General features: G+C 43.7%; 1 protein-coding gene across 1 annotated transcript in view; it reads right to left on the bottom strand.

Moving 5' to 3' along the window:
* The window catches only part of LOC121278115 (dynein heavy chain 8, axonemal-like), a 1,831,678-nt gene that overhangs the window by 543,314 nt on the left and 1,266,949 nt on the right, over positions 1-21,415 (bottom strand). Inside the window, exon 60 of the mRNA XM_041188200.1 lies at positions 17,772-17,935. Coding sequence (XP_041044134.1) covers positions 17,772-17,935 — 164 coding nt within the window. The remainder of the gene's footprint in view (positions 1-17,771; positions 17,936-21,415) is intronic.

Below are 21,415 nucleotides of genomic sequence, written 5' to 3'. Positions count from 1 at the left end.
TATTTGGGTCACCAGGTAGATTTACAGGGCCTCCACCTGGTTGAGGAGAAAGCGAGAGCCTTAAGAGAAGCACCTGTACCAAAGAATGCCTCAGAGCTCAAATCATTCCTAGGAATGATCAACCACTATGGGAGGTTCTTGCCCAACTTGTCCACAGTGTTGGCTCCCCTGCATTCCTGATTCAAACAAACCAACGTTGATCTTGAAAGGCACCCCAGAAAGAAGCTTTCATAAAGGTGAAACAATTGTTGCATTCGTCCAATCTATTAGTGCATTATGGCCAGATGAAAGAATTGGTGCTGACATGTGATGCATCACCCTAGGGAGTGAGAGCAGTGCTATCTTATCGGATGGACGAGGATGCAGAACGGCCAATAGGCTATGTATCAAGGACATTCACCACAGCAGAAAAGGGATACTCACAGATAGAAAAAGAAGGCCTGTCCATTATCATTAGTGTCAAGAAATTTCACCAGTATGTACACAGCCGCTATTTTACAATTACTTCAGATCACAAACCACTGCTAGGTCTGTTTATTGAGGAAAAAGCTATACCACCCATAGCCTCAGCAAGAATACAACAATGGACCTTAATTCTGGCAGCATACGAATATACTTTCATATATAGGCCTGGCAATCAAATCGCAAACGCCAATGCCCTTAGTTGTTTGCCTTTACAAGAAAATGATGAGCACATCCTAGTTCCACAGGAACTTGTTTTACTTTAAAGTTCTTAGATTCCTCACCGGTATGTGCTCGGCAGATCAGAGACTGGACAAGTGGGGACCCAGTCCTACCTCAAGTGTGAGAACAAGTGCTATATGATTGGTCACAGGAGCTCGTATCTGATGAAATGAAACTGTACTTCAACAGAAGACATGAAATAACCAGCCATGATGGTATCTTATTGTGGGGTGCATGAGCAGTGGTTCCTCAAACGGGAAGGGAGCCTCTTTTAATTGAAGTACACAGTTCCCATTCAGGAATTTCCTGCATGAAGACCATACAACACAACTATTTATGGTGGCCAGGGATGGATGGCGAAAGAGAAGGTTTGGTAAAGCATTGTGTGCAAAGTCAGCAACTGCAAAGGTTACCAGTGACAGTTGCATTACACCCATGGGAGTGGCCACCCTGGCTGCAGTTACACATTGACTACATTGGACCTTTCCTGGGAACAATGTTTCTGCTCATTGTCGATGCCCATTCAAAATGGTTGGATGTATATGAGGTGAAATCACCAACATCGGGCACTACATTTAAGAAACTATGTCAGAGTTTTGCAATTCACGGACTGCCAGAAGTAGTTAATTCTGATAAAGGCATGGCATTTACAAGTGCTGAATTTCAGCGGTTTATCAACCTCAATGGTATCATTTAATGGCTGCACCGTACCACTCTTCCTCAAATGGACTGGCCAAAAGGACGATTTAAGCGTTCAAGGCAGGCATGAGAAAATTAACTGGAGTTTCCTTAGCAACCAAGCTAGCACACTTTCTTTTTCATTACAGGACGACCCCTCACACAACAACAGGTGTCACACTTGCCGAGTTATTGCTGAAACATGGTTTCAGCATGAGATTGAGGTTAATAATACTGAACTTAGAGGGGTAGGTGGAAAGGACACAGGGAAGCCAAAAAACTAGACACAACTGGCATAGTCGTGAAAGGAAATTTACCATGGGAGAGCCGCTATACGTGAAGAACTTCGGGGAAGGACCAAAGTGCTTACCGGGTGAAATAAGTGTGGTGACTACGCCTCTATCTTACCACGTAGTGGTGGAAAGCTGGATCATCTGTATACATGTGGACTATTTAAGGAAGAGAGAGACTAATCACCAAGATTTGGATCCACCAGTGACCATGACCTGGCCTGTGTTTCCTGTTGAAGATACTCAACCCAGGTCAGACATGTCTGATGTTCCTGTAAGAGTTGAGGATACAGAACTGCAAGTGCCCACCGAAGCACCTGATGCTCAGGCAACTGCGGAAAAGGAGGTTCCTGACAAAGAATCTACAGTTGTGGAGCTGCAACTTTCCACACGAACCAGGAAGCCACCTGAAAGACTGAACTTGTAAATTCCTTGATAAAAACAAAAAAACTGCAGATGCTGGAAATCCAAAACAAAAACTGAATTACCTGGAAAAACTCAGCAGGTCTGGCAGCATCGGCGGAGAAGAAAGGAGTTGATGTTTTGAGTCCTCATGACTCTTCGACAGAACTTGAGTGAATCCCGGGATTCACTCAAGATCTGTCGAAGGGTCATGAGGACTCGAAACGTCAACTCTTTTCTTCTCCGCCGACGCTGCCAGACCTGCTGAGTTTTTCCAGGTAATTCTGTTTTTGTTTTGTAAATTCCTTACCCAGTGAAAATATTGTGCTGTCTTGAAAAATATGTACTTGTAAATATAATATGTATAGCCAATTTAAAAAGGAAGGAATATAGTAAGTATGTTTTATTCAGTGTGTAATGTACCTTTAAGAATAATACTGGTTAGGAAAGATCACATGCTCTGTAGTAACTAATAGGAGAGTAGTGCAGGCTACCTCAGTAGACAGCGTGGAGATGGAGTTGTAGTTGAAAGCACATGTATAGCTGCGTATAATGTAAATAAACTTAATGTTTCCGATTAAAAAGTGTCTACAGTTAAACTCCATTACTAATAGTACAACTTGGCCACCCTTACAACACAAAGGGCAGAAATTTCCCTTTGGCGTGCAGGGGAGGGCCCTGCACATCTGTGCGTAAAATGACGCGCAGTTACCTCAGGCGAGCGTTCTGATGTCACTGCGCGCCATTGCGAAATTTCATTGGGCAGGTGCGTGATGATGTCTGATGTGCGCCTGCCTTTAATTAATGGGCCACTTAAGGCCCTTGACTCCCCAATCAATGCTGCTTTTTTGCCGCCCATGCAATCTTCAGGTCAGCACAAAGGCTGGGCAGGCGGGTAGGAGACATTTGTGTAAACTTCATCCACGGCAGGATAAGAGGACTCACTGGGGTTGCGAGTGTGCACTGTCAAGCATTTATTTTTCAAAGTTATTGAAACTTGCCTGTGTGATCTGCAGTACTTCAATACGCATTCCAACTGCTTTGTCTGGACTTTAACCTTCAGGTTAGCACACTGCAGTGAGTTATCTTTTCTGGGCCTGCAGGTTTCAAGAAGCCTTCCATTAGCCTGAGAATGGGAGCTGAACTGTCCGCTGGAGGCAGCCCTTCTGAGGAGGAAGGGAGGGCTAGAACGGGGAAGAGGCCAGGAGTGCACATTCAGCCTCTAAGGGAGCCACCTTTGAGAGGACAGGCACAGGCACAAGGGGCGTAGGGCCAAGAGGTAGACCAAGGCGGAAGGGATCCGCAGAAGATACCACTATCCTGCTGCTAGGGTATACAAGCGGCGAAGCAGCTACCTCAATATGACTGAGGCGCATTGCCGAAGGAGGCTCCGTCTCTCAAGGGAGAAAGTCAACACTATCTGTCAGATGATAGGGCCTGAGATCTCTGCTAACTGTATGGGTGGACACCCCATGCCAGTGGCTCTGAAGGTCACAGTTGCCCTCAACTTCTATGCCTCTGGCTCCTTCCAGGGCTCGGTGGGTGATCTTTGCGGTGTCTCCCAATCAGCTGTCCATACTTGTGTCAAGCAGGTTACAGACACTCTGCTCAGGCATGTATTGACCTTCATCCACTTCTATTCGGACCAGGCAAGTCAGACACAGTGAGCCAGAAGCTTCGCAACCATTGCTGGCTTCCCCCGCATCCAGGGTGTTATATGTAGACATGTGGCCATCAAGGCACCAGCAGATGAGCCCGGTGCCTTCGTCAACAGGAAGGGATTCCACTCCATGAATGTGCAGATAGTGTGTGATTCTACAAGTCTGTGCAAGGTACCCAGGCAGCTCCCACGATGCCTACATCCTCAGACGCTCCCAGGTGCTGAGGCTCTCCGGTGCTCCAGCCTAGCTTGATGGATGGCTGCTGGGTGACAAGGGCTATCCCCTCAGAAGGTGGCTCATGACACCTCTCAGCCATGCAAGGACTGAAGCTGAGCAGCGCTACAATGGGAGCCACGCCTCCACAAGGGATGTGGTGGAGAGAGCCATCGGTATTCTCAAGATGCACTTCTGATGCCTGGACCGCTCAGGGGCTGCACTCTTGTACCCCCCAGATCACGTATGATGTACTCTCCACAATCTTGAACTGGAAAGGGGGGATGCAGTGGATGATGAAGATGTCGACGCAGTGGATGCGGCTGCACACGATGAGTCCAGCAGTGAGTCCGAGGATGAGCAGGCACAGGGATATGCTGAGGGGGTAGTTGCTGACCAGGGCATACTGCAGGGAGGTGGGGACACCCGGGAGGCTTTAATCCAAAGAACTTTCAGCCAGCACACCAAAGATGGACCTCCAGCTCAAGCTGTGCTGTAGGCTCCATACTCGATACCCAAGTGCCAAATCTGCCAGGTTAGGAACAGTAACTAAGGGCCTTGTTTATAAAACTGAATGTCCCACAATGCAATCATAACATTTTTGGAAACCATACACATGCAAAACAAAAGAGGCACCCTCAGCCATGGTCACATGTTTGAATTTAATATCAGAAGCAAAGAAACTTAATCCAAAAAAATGACAATGGTATTCCAATTTAAAGCAAATCATAAACACCTCATCTCTAGCCAGCATAAAAACACCAGTGATAAACCCGTGCTTTGCCTAAGGTGCCTTATGTTTATGTTTCTGGGTGCTACGTCTTGGTGCTGCCCCATCGCTGGGAGTGGCAACTGAGACAGCCTGACTCTGCTGTCCTGTTGGCCTCAATGACCTTGGCGGAAATTCTCTGGCCCATGGAACCTGTACTGGTCCCGCCTGGAAGGGATCTGCCAGTTCCACAGCAGGCATCTTCCCAGTCATTGCAGCCTCATCGAATGCTACAGTCACTGGGAGAGGGGTGGAGGAGCTGCCGCCCTCATCTGGAGCACCCTGAGAGGTACCTGCAAAGATGACAGGCAGCTGCTGCGCTGATGTGAGGTCACTTTGGACCTCCATGCTCACCATGGATGGATGAGGAGAAATTTCTTCACCCAGAGAGTGGTGAGCCTGTGGAATTTGTTACCACAGAAAGTAGTTGAGACCACAACATTGTATGCTTTCAAGAAGGAGATAGTTCTTGGGGCAAAAGGGATCAAAGGGTATGGGGAGAAAGCAGGAGCAGGCTATTGAGTTAGATGATCAGCATGATCATAACGAATGGCGGAGTAGGCTCAAAGGGCCAAATGTCCTACTCCTGCTCCTAGTTTTTATGTTTCTATTCCCCAGAATTAGGTCCAGCACTGCGTCGTCCCTTATTGGATCTTCTACATATTGACCGAGAAAGTTCTCCTGGAAACATTTCAAGAAATGTACTCCATCCAAGCCCTTAACACTATGTCTTTCCTAATTAATGTTGGGAAAGTTGAATCACTGAATGTAATTACACTATTGTTATTGTTTTTACACACCTTCGCAAATTGTGCACATATTTGCTCCCCATCTTCCCGCTGACCATCTATAACAAACAATGTGGCTGCCCCTTTTTTATTCCTAAACTCTACCCTCAAAGCTTCATTTGATGCCCCCTCCAAGATATCATCTCTCCTTACTGCAGTAACTGGCTCCTTAACTAATAATGCAATGCCTCCTCCTCTTTTACCCCCTCCCCTGTCTCGCCTGAAGATTCTATATCCCAGAATGTTGAACTGCCAATCCTGCCCCTCCCTCAACTACATCTCAGTGATGTCTACTACATCACAATTCCACATGTCAATCCTCACCCTTAACTCATCCATTTTACCTGTAATACTCCTGGCATTAAAGTCGAGGCCATCCAGCCTCGTCTTACTCCCTTGAAACTTATTGCAGCTGTACTCCCTCTGATTTGATTGTTTTACTGTATTATGATGTGTCCCTATTCTGCTAACATTCTGTGCCCCCTCCCCCTGCCTAATTAGTTTGAACTGCTCCCAACATCACAAGTAAACCCGCCCACAAGGATGTTAGTCCCGCTCTGGTTCAGATGTAGATGTAGAGGTACAGATCCCACCTTCCCCATAAACGGTCCCAATGATCCAGGAATTTAAAACCCTCCCTCCTGCACCACTCTTAAACCATGTATTCATCTGCACTATTCTCCTATTTCTGTGCTTGCTAGCATGTGGCACTGGGAGTAATCCAGAGATTACAACCCGAGAGGTCCTGCTTTTCAGTCTACTGCCTAACTCCCTGAATTCTTGACACAAGACCTCATCCCTCTTTCTACCTATGTCAAAGGTACCAACATGTACCATGACCTCTGCCTTATTACCCTCCCCCTTCAGGATGCCCTGCAGCCATTCAGCGACATCCCGGACCCTGGCACCTGGAGTCACGTTGACGACCACAGTGGCGCCTATCTGTTCCCCTGACTATAGAATCTCCTATTACTGTTGCTCGACCTCTCTTCCTCCCCTCCTATACAGACAGGCTTGTACCTGTACAGGTACCAGAAGCTTGGCTCTGTCTGCACTCCCTGGAGGAACCAGCGTCCTCATCAGCCTCCAAAATGGAATATCGATTACTGTTGTCCTCGAGTTCAAACACTGCACCAAGTGTAGCATCTCTAGGTTGTCCCCAAACCAGTCATGTGGGACTCAGTGTAACACATGCTGCGGGGGCAAAATACATCTCTTCATCACCCTCTCAGGCTGACCTCAGCATGGGCAATATCTGCTGGCCTACCCAGCAAAGTACACATTCTGTCAATGATTCATTCCAGTTACTGCACTCTGACATGGCTGGGGGGTGCGGGGGCAGCAGGGGCATAAGCTGACCTGCTGGGTTAAATGACCAATGCCAACATGGTACTCACCATGCCAGAGCACAACCAGTCATTGAAACACTTGCAACACTGGATCCAAGTATGCCGCACCATGTCCCGGGACCTCACCATCTCCGCCACCTCCTCCCAGGCACGTTTCGTCATGTGGGGGGGCCTCCTCCCCCTGTCATGGGGAACCATCACCTCCTGCCGTGCTGTCACCTCTTCGAGGAGGACAGCAAGGCAGTCATCCAAAAAAACAAGAGGCACACTGGCCCCCCGCCCTACCCTCCGGCCTGGCCTGCCCCGATGGCCTACCCTCCGGACCTGCACAAGCTTCAACGCCCCTCTGCACAGTCCTTTGCCCAGCCATCGAGAGCAGCCTTTCCGATGTTGCCAGGGCATTCCTTTAAGCAGGCCGCCGGGTCAAAATTGGACCTGGCGGCTTGAGCATGCCCGTCGCCACCTGCCCACTCCCACTATGCATGGGAGTTGTGAAGTACGCTGGGCGGACCTTATTTGGCCCTCCCGCGTAAAATGTCAGCGCAGACCCGATTGTGAGCGGCGATTGTGCCCGCACCTGCCCGCTCCCACTCCGCCCCCCCATCAACCAGAAAATCCAGCCCAAATATACCAATGTCAATGGTCAAATTATACTTTGAACAGAGAACAGAGCAAAATGGGCTGCCGATGGAGTGAACTGCGAAAAGAATGAATGTTTCTTAAACAGGAATGTGGCGATAGTGGGAATCAGATGGAGAAAAAGGTATTAAGTAAATTAACTAAGGGTCCAAAGAAAGAAAGGATAACAAAATGGGGGCATTTAAAGAATATAATTTTGTTCTGAATTATTCTTTCTAGAAATTAAAATGACTAACCTGTAGTTGCTGAGCTTATCTTTACACCCATTTCTGAACAGGAGTGGAGCATTTGAATTCCCCTGTTCTCCTGCATCATCCCTGAATCTAAAGAAGACTGGAAAATAATGGCCAGTGCATCCTCTCTCACTTCTGTCAGTATTGTTGGATGCATCTCATCTGGAGCTGGTGTTGGGTTTCATAGATTTTTATGCTTTTCTATCTCATCAGGCAGCACCTTCCAAACCCACAAGCACTATCATCCAGAAGGACAAGGTCAGCAGATAGATGGGAATACCACTACCTGGAAGTTCTGCTCCAAGTCACTCATCATCCTGACTTGGAAATATATTGTACTCCCTTCACTATCGCTGGGTCAAAATCCTGGAGCTCCCTTCCTAACAGCACTGTGGGTGTACCTACACCACATGGACTGCAGCAGTTCAAGAAAGCAGCTCACCCACCACCTCCTCAAGGACAACTAGGGATGGGCAATAAATGCTGGCCCAGCCAGCAAAGCCCACATCCTGTGAATGAATAAAATTAAAAAAACACCGTAATATCCTTTTTCAGAAATTGTAATTTCAAGTTTGGACTGCAAAGCTTGGTTCACTGAAATCTGTCAATTTATCAATGTTGGAAGGTGTGTGCGTGAAACCAGCCATGCTGAAAAAAGGGAAGTTATGCAGATTTAAGGGGCTCCACATTAAACTCAAATGGGTCATTGCAGGGACATAGACTATAACATATTTTACGCTTATGAAGGATAGAACAGCTAAATTAATATGCTACATGCACCAATATACTGAAGTCTGTGTTAATGCTTGCTTACTATGATTTTTTTTTCAATGCTATACTCTGTTTAAACCTTATATGTAAAAACAATGATAGAGATAAGATGAGGCTTGTTTGCAAAAAAGCAGGACAAGATGAACTGTGAAACTGTAGAATTGCAGAAATTAAGCTAGTAACAGAAATGTGAACCTTTTGAAAAACAGGAAACACCTGCAAGGGTCCAGGTGTTGAGCATTGGGATTGCATGGACAACCAATGACCTCAAATTGATCCAATCATATTGGCCAAGACAGACTATGGCTTAATATGGCAATAGTAAGCACTCATTTAAAACCTCAGATATGCCCCCAATTCCTTGAGTAAAACCTCTTTTTGGTCCCTAATCAGCCCTACTCCTCCTTTTAATATTTATATGTTATAGAATACTTTGGGATTCACTTTTATGTTAGCTGCCAGTCTCTTTTCATACTCTCTCATTATTTTTCTCACATGCTTTTTCACTTCCCTTCTGGGCCTTCTATATTCAGCCAGGTTCTCCAATATCCACCTGACATTTGTCATTTGTTACTCAATGGGGGTAAAAGAAAGAAGCTGCAAGTCATAATTGGCTGACGTCCAGAGGAAAAGGACAAATCACAGTCAGCAGAACACAGGAAGAAAAGAAAAGACTGTGGCCCAGAGAGCCCAGAAGCAAGGAACATTGATGCTTAAATATTAACTTTGTACTTCTTTGTGATACATAATAAACTCTCTGATTAAGGAATGTGAGTTCATATCTTGTAGGTCAGAACTGAGTGGGACAGGAGGGGGCATCCTCTGTCTCACATAGATTATCATATATTGGGTTCTTACTCTGTGATATCTTATGCTGGTGCCTTTTCAAATTTCAGTACAGAAAGCCTATCCAAAACCTCCTCATTAACAATTCTAAACCCATCATGTTTCTGAATTACCTCTTCTTTCACCAGGATGTGCGCCGAATCTTCTTCTTTGGTAAAGGCAGATGCAACTCTGCTCATTTAATACATCGTCAATTTTTGTTTTTTGTTCACTGGTGTTGCAGGTCATCATTCATTGCTGTTGTTCAGAGGGCATATTTAAGAGTCAACCACAGTGCTGTGGGTCTGGAGTCACATGTAGGCCAGTCCAGGTAAGGACAGCAGATCTCCTTCCACATTAGCGGACCAGATGGGTTTTTATGACAATCGTTTCATGGTCACAGAATCACAGAATCACACAGTGCAGAAGAGGCCCTTCGGCCCATTGGATCAGCACCGACACATGAGAAACACCTGACCTACATACCTAACCCTATTTACCAGCCCTTGGCCCATAGCCTTGAATGTTATGACGTGCCAAGTGCTCATCCAGGTACTTTTTAAAGGATGTGAGGCAACCTGCCTCAACCACCCTCCCAGGCAGCGCATTCCAGACTGTCACCACCCTCTGGGTAAAAAGGGTTTTCCTCACATTCCCCCCAAACCTCCTGCCCCTCACCTTGAACTTATGTCCCTTCGTGACTGACCCTTCAACTAAGGGGAACAGCTGCTCCCTATCCACCCTGTCTATGCCCTTCATAATCTTGTACACCTTGATCAGGTCGCCACTCAGTCTTCTCTGCTCCAACAAAAACAACCAAAGTCTATCTAACCTTGCTTCATAACTTAAATGTTTCATCCCAGGCAACATCCTGGTGAATCTCCTCTGCACTCCCTCCAGTGCAATCACATTCTTCCTATAATGTGGCAACCAGAACTGCACACATTACTGCAGCTGTGGCCTCACCAAGGTTCTATACAGCTCCAACATGGCCTGCCTACTTTTGTAATCTATGCCTCGATTGATTAAGGCAAGTATCCCATGTGCCTTTTTCACCACCCCACTAACATGCCCCTCTGCCTTCAGAGATCTATGGACACACACACCAAGGTCCCTTTGTTCCTCAGAACTTCCTAGTGTCATGCCATTCATTGAATACTTCCTTGTTGAATTACTCCTTCCAAAGTGTATCACCTCACACTTTTCAGGGTTAAATTTCATCTGCCGCTTATCAGCCCATTTGACCATCCTGTCTATATCATCCTGTTGCCCAAGACACTCAACCTCACGGTTAACCACCCGGCCAATCTTTGTATCATCCGCAAACTTACTAATCATACCTCCTACATAGTGACCTATATCATTTATATAAATGACGAATAATAGGGGACCCAGCACAGATCCCTGTGGTATGCCACTGGACACTGGCTTCCAGTCACTAAAGCATCCTTCTGTCATCACCCTCTGTCTCCTACAACTAAGCCAATTTTGAATTCACCTTATCAAATTACTCTGTATCCCATGTGCATTTGCCTTCTTTATAAGTCTCCCATGTGGGACCTTGTCAAAGGCTTTGCTGAAATCCATATAAACTACATCAACTGCTCTACCCTCATCTACACTCTTGGTCACTTCCTCAAAAAATTCAATCAAATTTGTTATCAAACATCAGTCATCAGGCTTTGAATTCCAAACATTTGTTGAATTCAAATTCCACCATCTACCATGGTGGGATTCAAACCCATCCTCTAGTCTCTGGATCACTAGGCCAATGACAATACCACTATGCCATCACCTCTCCCCAAGTAATTTATTATCTATCTGGCATCTGTCATAAGGACACTTTTCCTTCTTCACCTTAATCTCAGTGTTTTTTGTCATCCACAAAACTCTGGATTTGTTTGCCCTACTTTTCTTTTATGATGGAATATACATTGACTGTGCCAAAACTATCTCTTTGTCCTGGGTCTTGTCATCCTGTAAGCGAGTGGAGGGGAATGGCTGTGTCAAAGCAGGAATTGAAAAATGAATGAAGGGCCTAAAGAGCCGAATTGGTGCTTTCAATGCTCGTCTCCTGAGTGTCAAATTGAGGATACTGTGTGGTGGAAAGAACAGTCATAGTCAAGGCGGGAAGTTGTACTTAGTATGGGAGTAGGTCCAGAGTCATCATTGGGTATTGAAAGGTCTCATGTGGTGAATCACAGGAGGGAACAAAAGCAGGAAGGAAAATATGGGGAGAGTTCAGGGTCAGACTGGGCATTGGAATGGTCATGGGGTAGGTACAGTGGGGAGAGATGTCACATTCAGGGAAATGTTTAACGGATCCAAGGTAATGAGGAGAGTTTCATGGGTAACAGAGGGGAGAGGAAAGGCGAAGTTGGGTGGGTCAAGGAGAAAGCGTGAGGGTGAAATGGGAGGGCAAAGGTGCAGGATTGGATTTTGAATGTAACATGCAAGATAATTTTAATTTCTCTTTTCAAGCACAGGTTTTCTGAATATAAGATCGATTGATGTAGGAGTGTCATTTTGTGTGGGTGGAGGTAAAGTTGCATACAATTGGTCCATTAAGACGACTTCCTAATGATTAGTTAAATGGATGAGAACCATGGACAAGCATGCTTCCACATATATTTCTGCCCTTTTCACACAGTGCAATTACTGCCATAACCATGGGTCTCATTCACCTGATTTTCCTGCAGTGAGAGAATGCGAAGGACAACTCTTTTTTTTAAACGTATTCTTTCATGGGATGTGGGCATCATTGGCAAGGTCAACATTTGTTGGTCATCCTTAATTGCCCTTGAACTGAATGGCTTGCTGGGCCACTTCAGTGGGCAGTTAAGAGTCAGCCTCATTATTATGGATCAGGAGTCACATGTTGGCCAGACCAAGTAAGGACGGCAGACTTCCTTCCCTAAAACACATTAGTGAACCATACGAACATACAAATTAGGAGCAGGAGTAGGCTACTCGAGCCTGCTTTGCCATTCAATAAGATCATGGCTGATCTGAATTAATCTAAACCCCACGTTCCTGCCAACCCCGATAACCTTTCACCACCTTATGAATCAAGAATCTATCTAGCTCTGTCTTAAAAGTATTCAAAGAATCTGTTTCCACTGCTTTTAGAGGAAAACAGTTCCAAAAAGACTCATCACCCTCAGAGAAAAAAATTCTCCTTATCTGCCCTAAATGAGAGACCGCTTATTTTTAAACAGAGACCCCTAGTTCTAGATTCTCACACAAAAGGAAACATCCTCTCCACATCCACCTTGTCAAGACCTCTCAGGATCTTAAAGTTTCAATTAAGTCACCTTTTATTCTTCTAAATTCCAGTAGATACAGGCATAACCTGTCCAGCCTTTCCTCATTCACCTGCCCATTCCTAGTGTTAGTCCAGTAAACCTTCTCCAAACTGCTTCTAACGCATTTACATCTTTCTTTAAATAAGGAGACCAGTACTGTACACAATATTCCAGATGTGGTCTCATAAATGTCCTGTACAACTGAAGCATAACCTCCCTACTTTTATATTCAATTCCCTTCACAGTAATGAAAACATTTCATCAGCTTTCCTAATTACCTGCTATACTTGCATACTAATGTTTTGTGATTCATGCACTGGGATGCCCAGATCCCTCTGAATCTCAGAGCACTGCAATCTCTCACCATTTAAATAATAAGCTTCCTTTTTATTCTTCCTGCCAAAATGAATGCTTTCACATTTGCCCATATTATACTCCATTTGCCATTTATTTTCCAGCAATAACCTTTGATGTGGCACAGTACATCCACCAGTTCCCCTTTATCCCCTGACTCCTTCAAAGAACTCCAATAAATTGGTTAAATGTTATTTCCCTTTTACAAAATCATGTTGACTCTGCCTAACTGCCTTGATTTTTCCAAGTGACCTGCTATAACATCTCTAACAATAGCTTCTAACATTTTCCCTGACAGATGTTAGGCTAACTGGCCTATAATTCCCTGTTTTCTGTCTCCCTCCCTTTTTGAATAAAGGAGCTATATTTGCTATTTTCCAATCTAATGGAACTCACTGAGTCTAGGGAATTTTGGAAAATTAAAACCAATGCACTAACTATCTCACTAGCCATTTCTTTCAAGACCTTAGGGTGAAGTCCATCTGGACCTGGGGATTTGTCAGTCCACAGCTCCAACAATTTGCTCAATACCACTTCCCTGGTGATTGTAATTTTTCCGAGTTCATCCCTGGCATTTGCTGATTTTCAGCTATTTCCAGGATGTTGCTTGTATCCTCTATAGTGAAGACCGACCTAAAGTGCCTGTTTAATTCATCCACCATCTCCCTATTTTCTATCATCAATTCCCCAGACGCAGTCTCTATAGGACTAACTTTATTAACTCCTTTCTTATTTAAATATCCATAGAAACTCTTACTATTTGATTTATATTACTTGTTAGCTTTCTCTCATCTAATTTTCCCCTCCTGATTAATCTTTTCATCATTCTTTCCTGTTCTTTATATTCTTTCCAATCTTCTGACCTGCCACCCATCTTTGCTTCATTATATGCTTTTTTTTAAGGTTGATGCTGTCTTTAATTTTTTTAGTGAACCATGGATGGGTTTTTACAACAAAAAGATGGTTTGATGGTTACTATTACTGAGACTAGCATTATAGTCTATATTAATTGAACTTTAAATTTCACCAGCTGCCATGGTGGAATTTAAACTCATCCCTAAGAGCATTAACCTGGGCCTCTGGATCACTAGGCCAGTGACATCACTGTCATCTCCATATAACCACTTGCTATTCAACATAGAGGCCACAAGGCCATCAGTGAGCAGCACCAGAGTGGGAGGCTGGTCTGGATGCAAACAACAAGAAAAGCGTCACAAAAGTGTAATATCTCTCATAATATTATTGTGATGTATTATAAAGGTAGGTTAATAGTGGGGTTTGGATAGTTTCTGAGTGTATGTGTCTGTGTGGGATTTAATTGAATTGGAGACAGCTGGTCTGGTTGCTTTGACTCATCAAAAGCAGCTAGGTTTGAAATGCTAAATATGTAAACATGAAGTTTTGGAATATGAGGTGAGCAGAATTTGCATTTTTTGATATATCAGAGTGATATGAATTTCAAAGAGATGGTAGGTACACATAGCCAGAGAAGCTAGGCCAAGCAGTGTGTTTATTTTTCCAAAAGGTTACTGATAATATTAGCACTGTGAAAAGATTTATATTATGAGAAAGGTAAAGTTCCAAAGATATATGGGAACAATGGAATTTGCATTAAAAGAGAGAAACATGTAAAAAGGGGAATGAGCCTATATGTGATAAAAGGCCTTGTAAGATCTATCAGAAGTATGAAAAGCCTCCAGTATTTGTGCATTAAGCTGCTACCTACAGAAACAGAAGCTAGGAAAAGCCACTTTGAATTCTACTGTCCAGGGTATTGTGTTGACTTGCCTTGTTTTTTACCATTGCCTTAATGAGGGTGTAACTGGAAGCCAGATTAATTATGGGTTGTAGGAGTTATTATTATAGTAGTGATTTGTAAACCTATGTATGTGCTTGAAATCTTTTCTTTGATAATAAATGTTTAATTTAGTTTTCTAAAAAATTTCAAAAGTTTTGGTGGACTTGTTACTACTGAATTCAGGGCATACATCCTGAAATAAATACCAATTGTAAAACCATTGATAGTGGGATTGAGTTTCCCATGTGGATACGATCCACCTGGCACACGTCATCTGCCATGTCATAATAGAAGGCATTGATGAAGACGAGCACTGGTATGTCAATGCATCCAGAGGACAAGAACAATCTACATCTAGATGTCAGACAGCCATGCCAGAGATGACTGAGGATGTCTAGGAATTGGTCACCAAGATATGCTGGATTGTTCATCAAGGCATCCAACCATGTGGGTTAAGTGGGAACTTCATGGCAATGGCCCTCAAACATTACAGCAGTGCTCAATATCTACACCCTGGCTTCCAGGACATGACAGACAACATATGTGGGATCTCATAGGCTGCCACATAGATGCATAAAGGAGGTGACTGATGTCCTATTTAGTTGTGCCAATGACTTTATCCATTTCACCACCAATGAAGAAAACCAGGCTGCAAGGTAAGCTGTATTCAATGTCATTGTTGGGTTTCCTCAAATGCAAGGTGTCACCAACTGTACTCATGTGGCCAGAAAAGCTTCCTGGGAACAGCCAGCTGCACTTATAAATCATTGAGCTTTTCACTCCATAAATGTGCAATTGGTGTGCAACTGCAGGAGAAAGAAAAGAATAATGCAGATCTTTGCTCATTTCCCAGGCAGCTGCCATGACGCATGCATCTTGTGTAACTCATGGCACTCAGAGTTACTTGAAGCCCCAGCCCAGGGAATTGGCTGGATCCTCAGTGAAAAGGGCTATCACCGCATACATAGCTGATGATGCCAAGAGTTATCCCCAGAACAAGGCAGAGGAGTGCTACAATCAAGCTTATGCATCCACTAGTGCCATCATGGAACACACTATTAAGCTTCTTAAAATGTGCTTCCATTGCCTTGACAAATCTGGAGGAGCTCTGCAATAGTAACGGTTTGCTGTGCACTTCACAGCCTGGTATGGCAAGGGGAAGAGCATGAGGAACAGATGATGAGGATTTGTTGGATCATGAGGAGGAGACCATAAATCCAAATGACCCTTTCATGGATGTCAGGACCATGGAGAGATATGCCATTGATGACCTGATCTGCACAAGGTTCGCACCATGATGATGCTTCTGCATGACTATCGCTCCATTGCCAGACATCCATCCCTGGGGTATAGACCTAGCTCTGCTATCTTCCCATGCTGAATCCTCTACCATGTAGAATCAAACTGAGAGTGGAGCTTTGTCACACACTCACAAGTGAGTGCTGGAACCAAGGACATCTCAGGTGTACATGGACATTTATATAACAACCTGCCTTGCCCAATCATTCTGATTCAGCACCATCTCTGAAATGCTTTTAATGCAACTGCATCTATCTCATTTACACCCCCTGAGAGTGAACAGGGTCAATACACTCTAGAGCCCATAGATCAGGTGGGTGGTGGGGAGGGGGGCAACTTGGCCTGCGATTTAAGCCTATTCCACAGAATGATCATCACAGAACTAACAATTCAAATGAACATTCAATTAAGAATGCACAAAACACAACAGATTTCATTTAGGCATAATGTCTGTGTCCCTATCTCCTCTCTAGCCATCACAATGTGCGAAACATGGGATGTGCCATGACATTTATAACTGATACTATGACAGGCCTCAAAAATTCTCAACAATTCCAAAGGATTACAGAAAAAACATTATATTGTGCATTTTTTATCAGTTCAAAATGAAATTCAAACTCACAGCTGCCGCCTCAGTGCTCATACTTATTTCAATTTTCATTTTCTTCCACTACATCTAAGTGCAATCTTGACATCAGCAGCTGTGGTGGAGGCAGTATGCTCAGTGTCATGCCCTGTTGAATTGGATGACCATGGCTGACATCCTCTGGAGGCATAGAACCTTGAGGACTCCAGTATACTGAGGCTCTCCTACACTGATGCAACAGCATCCCCCTCAGCCCTGCCTGCTGGAGCTGTTAGGGTCAATGGTGGAGTGGATAAGGAAATGCTGCTAACTCTAGGTCCTGAGATGAAGGCCCTGGGGCAGGAAGCACATGTTCATCTGCCATATGGGTGTGCAAATGCATCCCCTTGTCTCCCTCAAGGGAAGGGCTCTTAGAAGTTGAGGGGCCTCATCCCCCTCTCACCTAGCCACTGCTGCACTGAGTCCATGGCTAGAGCATCCTTGCTGACTGACACCAATTGCGCTCCTTACTCACCAGTGCTCCCAATCAACTCCTATGCATTGTCAGTTGACAGCAGATTTCACCAATAAAAAGCTTCCTCTGCAGCTAAAAAAACATATGTTTTCTATGCATGTCGCTGGCACTTAGAGTTTTAATTATAATCTCATGGGAAAGGGTAAGAAGAAAGTGGAAGTGGCATACAGTTCCGCTTATGACATCAGGAATGACATGCAACAAAATACTGGCCAAAATGTTCAGTAACTCTTCCTGATACCCTGCAATGTCTGCCTCTCAGACTCCAGCTCAACAACTGAGGGGGAATTGGTCCAGCTGCAGACGCACCACAGATTCGATTGTCTGTGATTGCAATGCTCTCCACAACTCTGATGTTATGTGGGTATAGGGAGGTGGTGGTGGTGTAGCAGTAATGTTGTTAGCCTGGTAATTCAGAAAACCATTTTAATGCTCAGAGAAAATGGGTCTATATCCCACTACAGCAAATGCAAGCTGGCTGGAACTGTTTGAGAGTCAATAAATCTATTAACGTGTCATCACAAAGTAAGTTTCAACCATGTGTAATTGACAGTAACACACTTTTACAGGAATAAGCATTGAGTGAAATTTTCCCCTTTAGCATTGTAATTACCTGTCTGCAATGACCCTGGTACATTCATGTTTGAACAAAGCAAGTAGTGTCTCCAGGTTGGAGCATTCATTAGTTTTTACAGTTAACATTCCCTGCCAGATGCGAGATAGGTCCCTCAGATTAAAGATGTAATGAAATTTAGCTGGAGTAGGTAGCATTTTCACCTAGTAAGGAACAAAGCATCTTTCATAATTTGCACAAAACAGAAGAGGTAAAATTAGTTTTGAAGTTCTTTTTCATTGACTTCAATGGAAAAGAAAATGAAGTTTGATGTAAAACATTTGTTAATGCTAACTTCCTAAATGCACCAAAGAACAATTTCGCCCTCATAAAAGTTTAGTCTTGATTACCCTTAATTTTAATTAATTGAGGCTGAGAATTCTGCAGCGGGTGACTCACCTCCTGACTCCCCAAAGCCTGTCCACCACCTACAAGGCACAAGTGAGGAGTGTGATGGAATACTTTCCACTTGCCTGGTTGAGTGCAGCTCCAACAGCACTCAAGAAGCTTGACACCATCCAGGACAAAGTAGCTCGCTGGATTGGCACCCCATCCACAAACATTCATTCCCGCCACCACCAATGCACGGTGGCAGCAGTGTGTATCATCTACAAGATGCACTGCAGGAACTTACCAAGCCTCCTTAGATAGCAAACTTCCAAACCCACGACTGCTACCATTTAGAACAAGCTTGTCCAACCATTTCATGAGAGGGGTCACATTTCAATATTTTTCCGAACTCAAGTGACTAATGAGAACATTTCAAAAAGATAAAGCTTGTTGAAACATTAAACATGAATTACAATAAAACGTTGAGATATGAAGAAAAGAAACAACTTGCTGAGCAAAAATAAAGCAATGTCAAAGCAATAAGTTAATAATTTAAAATAATAAGTAATTAATAGCTGACCAGTAGAGTGTGAGAGGGTAAAATTGTGTTTTTCTGGCTCACTCTCAGTCTCAGGGTACTTATTTACTCAGCCCCACCAACACCCACTGAGTGTGTAGGTGTGTGGAGATGAGGGTGAGTATGAATCCTGAGGCTGGGAGTGAGCCAGATGCTCACACACACACACACTCGCTCACATTATTATGACCACAGTCGGTGTTAATTGCTGCGTAAACCAAATCCCAGTCGGAAATTTGTCTTATGTGCCATACCCATTTTTTTTGTACTCTGAAAATGAGAAGATAATGTACCAATCTCAGCAGTGAGAGGTCCAGTAACACTTTTGGGATTATAAAAATTAAAAGTAAAAGTTTAATTAACACAAAGGAAAACTTAAGTACACAAGATTACAGTTACACAATAAAAGGTTAGTCTTACAAAACACTCCCCAAAAATACTCTTTACTTGGTCATACCCACAAGTACACCCCTCCAGACAACATTCCATTTTGGATGTTATTGTGACATGGCAGATGACATGTGCCAGGTGGATGAAATCTACGAGGGAAACTCGATCACGCTATCATAATGATTTTGCAGTTTATATTTATTTTGAGATGCATACACTGAATTCAGTAGTAATAAGTTCACCAAGGTTTTAGAGATTTAAAAAAAAATAAAATGAAAATATTTATTAACAAAATAATAGATTTCAATCATGTACATAGGTCTATAAATTGCTACAATAGGAACTCCTAAAATTCTTAATTAACATGGCTCCCAGTTACATCCCCTTTAATGCAACAGTATAAAAAGAGATTTTAGCTTTTAAACAGATCTGACAAATTAATATAATACTGTAGACAGTGGAGTTCAAATTGGCTCTCTCCAGGTTTGGCTTCTGTAGATAGCAGGCATATGCACAGACACTGGGAGTTTCACATACTTCTGTTAGGTATTACAATGCCTTCCTCTGACATGTAGCCTCATTCTCCTTTAAACATGTTTCTCTATTTCTTAATATGTAAATTCTATTGTTTCATAAGTCTTTGAAACTTTTACCTTTCTTATACTATAATATTTTCATGTTGCTATTATTCTCATTAACCTCTTTGAAATTAAAATCCCCTTTCATCTATCAAAAAATGCAAATACCCCTTACAACTTATATGCTAAGACCTCAATCACATTTTCTTATTAGCAAATTAAAGACACTCTACATCTTACTGGCAGGAAGACATAATAATTTTCATAATGTTATTGGAATTTATTGTAGAGTAATAGTGGAGTCAGTGTGTGTGTGTGTGTGTGAGACTAGATGGTGGGGGAGGGCACCTTAATTGAATTAAACACAGCTGGTCTCAAAGCTTTGATGTAACAGAAAATAAGCTAGGTTTGAAATGTTAAGTAGGTAAACATAGGTGTAAAGGGAACAGTTGCATTTTAAAATAAACCAGATTAGATTGAATTCAAAGAAAGGAATGAAATGTTACACCTAGCCAGGAGAAGTTAAGAAACGGTGTTTATTTTTCCCAAAGATTATTGGTGAAATTGGTACTTTGATGGATTTTTATTACTAGAGAGGTAAAAGTTCAAAGACATAGGGCAGAATTTTGCCCCTAATGGGCGGGCGGGCCCCACCGGCTCGGCGGCAGGCGGGCAGCCGATTGCTGCGCTGAAATGGGGCCCGTGGCCATTTTAAGTGGGCGGGCCTCGGGCCGCCCAACGGGAAGTGCTATGCGCTTCCTGTGCAAGGAGGGGGAATTCCCCAACTATCAGAATGCGCTTTTTCGCGCATATGTGCGAAAGAGCCGCGCATCTCCCTGAGGCAAAGTTCTGCCTCAGGGAAATCACTGAAAGGCTGGCAAATATAAAAAATAGAACAATAATAAATTCATTAACATGTCCCCCAGATGTGAAAATGTCACACGAGATGGAGCATGTTAATAAAATAAACAAAAACTTTATTAAACATTTCTAAAACTGCTATCAAACCTCATCCCACCACTGGATGAGGTTTGTAAAAAAAAAAAAATCACCAGCCCGTTGGGCCTGTGTGCCGAGCCAAAGTTCACACGGGCCCCTCAAAATCGTCGACGATTGGCAAGTTAAGGGCCTTAACGAGGCCTTTAATTAATGGTGGCTGCGCATCCAATTGCATAGCACGCCCGCCAACCGAAATATCGTGATGCCGTGCGCTGGCGTCGGGACGCTCGCACGACATTTTAAGCGCAGGCATGCGGGCTCAGCCACCCGCATGCCAGCCAAAAGATTCTGCCCATAGTGAAACAATGGGAAATTGCATTCAATGGGGAAAAAATATGTATAAAGGAGAGGAGGCTGTGTGTAAAGGCAGGCATTCTAAGATCTAACACAAGTGTGAAAAGCGTCTAGCATCTAAACCTTAAACTTCTGTCTTAAAGGGACTGAAGTTGAGAAAAACCCACTTTGAATTCAACTTCAGGATATTGTGCTACTTTGCCTGGGTCTTTTAAAATCTATGCGTGACTGTAGCCTTGGGAGAGGTGTCACTGGTGTTTAGATTAACTAGGGGATCTTTAAGTTATCATAGTAGTAATTTGTAGATATTAGTATGTGGTCAAAATCATTTCTTCTATTTAAAAAAATGAATAATTTAGGGCAGAATTTTCTGCCTGCCGAGTGGGCGGCCCGACCCAATCTCCGGCGGGTGGGAGCCAATCTCCGCCGGAGAAGCGGGCCCTGCTGCCATTTTACGTGGGCGGGCCAATTAAGGC

The sequence above is a fragment of the Carcharodon carcharias genome, chromosome 5, assembly GCF_017639515.1.
Source record: "Carcharodon carcharias isolate sCarCar2 chromosome 5, sCarCar2.pri, whole genome shotgun sequence".
Lineage (NCBI taxonomy): Eukaryota > Metazoa > Chordata > Chondrichthyes > Lamniformes > Lamnidae > Carcharodon > Carcharodon carcharias.
This window is presented reverse-complemented; position numbering and strand designations above follow the sequence as displayed.